The 7,500-nt window shown below is 47.8% G+C and overlaps 1 protein-coding gene across 1 annotated transcript in view; it reads left to right on the top strand.

Moving 5' to 3' along the window:
* The window catches only part of ptprsa (protein tyrosine phosphatase receptor type Sa), a 454,642-nt gene that overhangs the window by 399,317 nt on the left and 47,825 nt on the right, over window positions 1-7,500 (top strand). Inside the window, 2 exon segments of the mRNA XM_071342488.1 lie at window positions 4,882-5,057; window positions 5,972-6,091. Coding sequence (XP_071198589.1) covers window positions 4,882-5,057; window positions 5,972-6,091 — 296 coding nt within the window.

Genomic DNA, 7,500 nt, shown 5'->3' with positions numbered 1-7,500 from the left:
CAATCTTCTCTCAACCTTTCTCAACCTCTCTCAACCTCTCTCAACCTCTCTCAACCTCTCTCAACCTTCTCTCAACCCTCTCTCAACCTTTATCTGTTTTTCATTCTGATGTGATTTTGACAGTTCACTATAGGCCCAATTTGAAAGTGCGACAATACGCATTACAGAATCATCCCGGGCAAAGCGTCCATAAATACATAAATTAATCAAGTCTGAAATTTCCATTTTACAGTGCAGTGATTTTGCCATTAGTCGCAGCAGTAGAACAATTCATGCACGCAGCCGTTCTCTGTTCACCTAGCTATGACTAACGCCAAAGTGCCACAATCGTATTGTGCGACGTTGAATCCTTTTTAATGGCGTTTGCCTTTTCTCTCTCTCTCTCTCTCTCTCTCTCTCTCTCTCTCTCTCTCTCTCTCTCTCTCTCTCTCTCTCTCTCTCTCTCTCCCCCCCCCCCCACCACCGATTGTTGCTGCACTCTTTGTCACATCTCCCCACTCTTAAATTAGCCCAGTCGAGTGTTTCATTGTTTGTCGCTCGAGTGAGAATACGTCAGTTAAGGAACGTGATTGGTCGACGCTGCGGCAGCCATTGCAGTCTATTTAAGCATTCAAGAGTATTTTAACTAGTAGGTTATAAGTCTGATAAAGGAAGACGTGTGACATTCAACTGCCTTTTATTTGTTGATCAAAGAGTAGACTGGAGAGTAGATAATAGCAGATAAAATAACTAGACTCATTGAGGTTAGATATACACTGTGCCTAGTCAGGAATAGAGGGTAGATACAGAGGAGACCTGCTAATAACAGAGCTGTATTATGTCCACATGAATAGGAACATTTGCATACACACAGACTATGGCTATATTTGACAGAAAGGAGATGTGAGCTACATTTTAATCTTTCACTCTCACACACTCCTACACACACACACAAAGATATAGACCTATTTTCAACACACACACACACATAATCAAACACACTGCGGGGCAAACACACACACTCGCCCAGCCTGCGTGAGGGAGGGCTGCTTTACTGCTCACCCCTCCATCTTACTACACGCTCCTCCATCTTACTACACGCTCCTCCATCTTACTACACGCCCCTCCATCTTACTGCACGCCCCTCCATCTTACTGCACGCTCCTCCATCTTACTGCTCACCCCTCCATCTTACTACACGCCCCTCTATCTTACTGCACACCTCCATCTTACTGCACACTCCTCCATCTTACTGCTCACCCCTCCATCTTACTACACGCCCCTCCATCTTACTACACGCCCCTCCATCTTACTGCACGCTCCTCCATCTTACTACACGCCCCTCCATCTTACTGCACACTCCTCCATCTTACTACACGCCCCTCCATCTTACTACACGCCCCTCCATCTTACTGCACGCCCCTCCATCTTACTACACGCCCCTCCATCTTACTGCACACTCCTCCATCTTACTGCTCACCCCTCCATCTTACTACACACTCCTCCATCTACTACACGCCCCTCCATCTTACTACACGCCCCTCCATCTTACTACACGCTCCTCCATCTTACTACACGCCCCTCCATCTTACTACACGCCCCTCCATCTTACTACACGCCCCTCCATCTTACTACACGCCCCTCCATCTTACTGCACACTCCTCCATCTTACTACACGCCCCTCCATCTTACTACACGCCCCTCCATCTTACTGCACACTCCTCCATCTTACTACACGCCCCTCCATCTTACTGCACGCCCCTCCATCTTACTACACGCCCCTCCATCTTACTGCAAACTCCTCCATCTTACTGCTCACCCCTCCATCTTACTACACGCCCCTCCATCTTACTGCACGCCCCTCCATCTTACTACACGCCCCTCCATCTTACTGCACGCTCCTCCATCTTACTGCACACTCCTCCATCTTACTACACGCCCCTCCATTTTACTACACGCCCCTCCATCTTACTGCACACTCCTCCATCTTACTGCTCACCGCTCCATCTTACTACACGCCCCTCCATCTTACTACACGCCCCTCCATCTTACTGCACGCCCCTCCATCTTACTGCACGCCCCTCCATCTTACTACACGCCCCTCCACCTTACTACACGCCCCTCTATCTTACTGCACGCCCCTCCATCTTACTACACGCCCCTCTATCTTACTGCACACTCCTCCATCTTACTGCACGCCCCTCCATCTTACTACACGCCCCTCTATCTTACTGCACACTCCTCCATCTTACTGCACACTCCTCCATCTTACTGCACGCTCCTCCATCTTACTGCACACTCCTCCATCTTACTACACGCCCCTCCATTTTACTACACGCCCCTCCATCTTACTGCACACTCCTCCATCTTACTGCTCACCCCTCCATCTTACTACACGCCCCTCCATCTTACTACACGCCCCTCCATCTTACTGCACGCCCCTCCATCTTACTGCACGCCCCTCCATCTTACTACACGCCCCTCCATCTTACTACACGCCCCTCTATCTTACTGCACACTCCTCCATCTTACTGCACACTCCTCCATCTTACTGCACGCCCCTCCATCTTACTACACGCCCCTCCATCTTACGGCACGCTTTCCATCTTACTGCACGCTCCTCCATCTTACTGCACGCTCCTCCATCTTACTACACGCCCCTCCATCTTACTACACGCCCCTCCATCTTACGGCACGCTTTCCATCTTACTGCACGCTCCTCCATCTTACTGCACGCTCCTCCATCTTACTTCACGCCCCTCCATCTTACGGCACGCTTTCCATCTTACTGCACGCTCCTCCATCTTACTGCACGCTCCTCCATCTTACTACACGCTCCTCCATCTTACTACACGCCCCTCCATCTTACGGCACGCTTTCCATCTTACTGCACGCCCCTCCATCTTACTACACGCCCCTCCATCTTACTACACGCCCCTCCATCTTACGGCACGCTTTCCATCTTACTGCACGCTCCTCCATCTTCCTACACGCCCCTCCATCTTACTACACGCCCCTCCATCTTACTGCACACTCCTCCATCTTACGGCACGCTCCTCCATCTTACTACACGCTCCTCCATCTTACTACACGCCCCTCCATCTTACTACACGCCCCTCCATCTTACTACACGCTCCTCCATCTTACTACACGCTCCTCCATCTTACTGCACGCTCCTCCATCTTACTGCACGCTCCTCCATCTTACTGCACGCTCCTCCATCTTACTGCACGCTCCTCCATCTTACTACACGCCCCTCCATCTTACTACACGCTCCTCCATCTTACTACACACTCCTCCATCTTACTACACGCCCCTCCATCTTACTACACGCCCCTCCATCTTACTGCACGCTCCTCCATCTTACTACACTCCCCTCCATCTTACTACACGCCCCTCCATCTTACTACACGCCCCTCCATCTTACTACACGCCCCTCCATCTTACTGCACGCTCCTCCATCTTACTACACTCCCCTCCATCTTACTACACGCCCCTCCATCTTACTACACACTCCTCCATCTTACTACACACTCCTCCATCTTACTACACACTCCTCCATCTACTACACACTCCTCCATCTTACTACACGCTCCTCCATCTTACTACACGCTCCTCCATCTTACTACACGCCCCTCCATCTTACTACACGCCCCTCCATCTTACTGCACGCTCCTCCATCTTACTACACGCTCCTCCATCTTACTACACGCTCCTCCACCTTACTGCACGCCCCTCCATCTTACTACACGCCCCTCCATCTTACTACACGCCCCTCCATCTTACTGCACACTCCTCCATCTTACAGGAAACGCTCCTCCATCTTACTAAACGCCCCTCCATCTTACTACACGCTCCTCCATCTTACTACACGCTCCTCCATCTTACTACACACTCCTCCATCTTACTACACGCCCCTCCATCTTACTACATGCTCCTCCATCTTACTACACACTCCTCCATCTTACTACACGCTCCTCCATCTTACTACACACTCCTCCATCTTACTACACGCCCCTCCATCTTACTACACGCCCCTCCATCTCACTACACACTCCTCCATCTCACTACACGCCCCTCCATCTCACTACACGCCACTCCATCTTACTGCACGCTCCTCCATCTTACTACACGCCCCTCCATCTCACTACACACTCCTCCATCTTACTACACGCTCCTCCATCATACTACACGCTCCTCCATCATACTACACGCTCCTCCATCATACTACACGCTCCTCCATCTTACTACACGCTCCTCCATCTTACTACACGCTCCTCCATCATACTACACGCTCCTCCATCTTACTACACGCTCCTCCATCTTACTACACGCTCCTCCATCATACTACACGCCCCTCCATCTTACTACACGCTCCTCCATCTTACTACACGCTCCTCCATCTTACTACACGCTCCTCCGTCTTACTACACCCCCCTCCATCTTACTACACGCCCCTCCATCTTACTACACGCCCCTCCATCTCACTACACGCCCCTCCATCTTACTGCACACTCCTCCATCTTACTACACGCCCCTCCATCTTACTGCTCACTCCTCCATCTTACTACACACTCCTCCATCTTACTACACGCCCCTCCATCTTACTGCACACTCCTCCATCTTACTGCACGCTCCAGCATCAACACTAAATCACAGCCACAACATCAGGCTAGAGAAAGAAATAAACAAAATGTAAAGAGAGAGAGGAGGGACAGGCATTAAAGAAAGGTGTTAAGAGGGAGCACTATGTAAGAACTCAGCGATAAGTGCAATAAGAACTTCACTAAAAAGAAATTGCCTGGAGCCCCATCAGAATTGACCACTTGGCCTGTTAACAACCAACCATTCTAGAGATTGTCCCTCAATTCAACTCAATTACTGTCTTCTCTCTGTTCCCAGGTATTACCGGCAGTGATTATATCAACGCCAACTACATAGACGGCTACAGGAAGCAGAATGCCTACATGGCTACGCAGGGCCCGCTGCCCGAGACGTTCGGGGACTTCTGGAGGATGGTGTGGGAACAGAGAGCAGCCACTGTGGTCATGATGACCAGACTGGAAGAGAAATCACGGGTAAGTAACTATAGAATTGAATCTGGTTTTCCCCCTGGATCAGTGTTGGGACGACTTGTTTTCTGACCAAAAACAGAATTTACAGAAAAAACGATTTGGAAATTCTGCAGTGTAACTGAGGAAAGTATAAGAAGTATAAGTATAAGAAGCGCAGAGGGACAGAGAATATTTTCTGGTTGCAGACTTTAGTTCAGTGTTTCCTATAGTTAAGCCATCAGCGTATGCATTTAGAATTGCCCTACAACAATATAAAGAATACCTGGGAATCCGCCTTAGATAACCAACCTTACCAACCTTATCATTCTTACCTCAGGTGTCTAACCTCGTCCTCTTTAACCCCCATCTCCGCCCCTGTCAGATACCATCAGGGTTAGCAGGCGGCCAGCGTTGACTACGAACGCAAGGACAGCGTTAGAGCGATGCGTTTCCTACACTAGCTATCACAACGCATCAGGGCCTGTGGGGGGGGGGGGCTCCATGTTGAATGAATCTTCATTAGGTTAAATAGAATGGACAGGGTGACTGAGTGTTGGGGGGGGGGGCAGTGTGGGGTTGTCTTGGACACACTGTGGTGGATCTCTGCTGGAAAGGAAACATTTAGCCATCCTTGATTGATTGGTCCTCGTTGCTAGGAGAGGGGGGTGAAGCCTACGGGGAGGGGGGGGGGGGGGCTGGGGGGTGAAGCTGTGAAGTACAGAGAGAAACAGTCCTGGAATGTTCATGAAGATGTGAAGTAGAGAGAAGCAGTCCTGCTGTGTTTCAGTGAGGCCGCAAGCTGTTTTCTATTTAGGGCGGCTGGAATGGGGTTTACAACATAATAGAGTCTGTGTGATTGTTTTGTGCTGTGTGTGTGTGTGTGTGTGTGCATATTGATGTGTGTGTGTTTGTGTACTCCTCTTCTCCTCTCTCCTCAGATCAAGTGTGACCAGTACTGGCCCAGTCGAGGCACAGAGACCTATGGTATGACCCAGGTGACTCTACTAGACACCATAGAGCTGGCCACCTTCTGCGTTCGCACTTTCTCCCTGCACAAGGTACGAGTGAGTACACAACTTTACTCCACCCATACTGCATAATAACACACTCATGTCACACTATGTTGGGCAGGGTTGTGGTCAAATCCATTTAAATTTCAGTCGTATTCGTAAAGTAAACCAAATTCCAATTCTTTCCTCATTGAAAACCATTGAAGAAAATTTGAATTTCAATTTCAGTAAACTTTCTGAATTGACTGGTATTGAAATGCAATTGACCCCAACACTGATGTTGAGCTGTAATTTACACTGTAGTGTACACACGAGCAAAACACACCAAAGTTAGCATTTCATTGTAAGTCCACACCTGTTGCTTACGACGCATGTGACAAATAAAATTGGATTTGATTTAATCACACTCCCTACTGCTATTCTAAACTCTGCTTTAGTATCTAAATCACATACTCCCTTAACAATCTAGCTACAACTTTATACTACACCAGTCCAGACTGTTATCTCATGGCAAGTTATTACCCCAACTTCCTCAGCCTGGTCTCATAGACTAGACGTAACATAGTAAAAGTAAATCTGAGACACTCAAATTATATGATATATTACGTTGTTATGGTTATATAAGACAAATGTTACTTAAAAAACGAAAGTAGGGTGGGTGGGTGGTTGGTTGGTTGGGGTGCATTGGTGGACGTATAATGTGGATGTATAGCAACCCAAAGGTTGAATGTTTGAATCTCATCACAGGCAACTTCAGCATTTTTGCTAATTAACAACTTTGTAAGTACTTACTACTTTGTAGTTACTTTGCAACTACTTAGCATCAATGTTCCCTCTCATGTTTTTTCATCACTGAGCAAATTTCAGGTCCGCTGAGCGCAAACTTGAACGTTGTGAAACTTCTAGCGCGTATTTACTGTGAACACTGAGGCTGTACCCGCTTTAAGTTAGTTTTAACAGTGGTAAATTAGCCTACTGTGGCTATTTGATCATAATGTAGACCTACCAGAGTGGCCTCCCATCAAAAACAATGGAGAAAATGTACCCCATAACATTTTAACATGGAAATAGCTGTTCTATCATTCAGCCTACAGTAACAGCCAATGTGTGGTGTTCAATGTAGACCTTCATTCCATGAGACAAAACATGCAGGGCTTGACATTAACCTGTTTATCTACTTGTCCTTCAGACAAGGAGGTGACTGAACATGTTGTTGTTTGATGCAAGAAACCCCTTTACAAAATAAAATGCATTATTAATCTCATACCATTACTACAGAGAATCAGACAAATTATGCTACCTGCTGCCTATTGGCTACTTAGCATATTCAAGTCTGTCTCAAAATAAAACACTGCCCCTTTATGACAAAACAAAACTCTTCACCTGACTGTCTTTTAAAAGATGTCTAGAAATGCACACATTTTGTGCTCTTGTAGGAAGCAACCACTCCCCTATTG

Source organism: Salvelinus alpinus, chromosome 15, assembly GCF_045679555.1.
Source record: "Salvelinus alpinus chromosome 15, SLU_Salpinus.1, whole genome shotgun sequence".
NCBI lineage: Eukaryota > Metazoa > Chordata > Actinopteri > Salmoniformes > Salmonidae > Salvelinus > Salvelinus alpinus.
The sequence above is the reverse complement of the archived record's forward strand: the minus strand, read 5'-3'. Positions and strand labels throughout refer to the sequence as shown.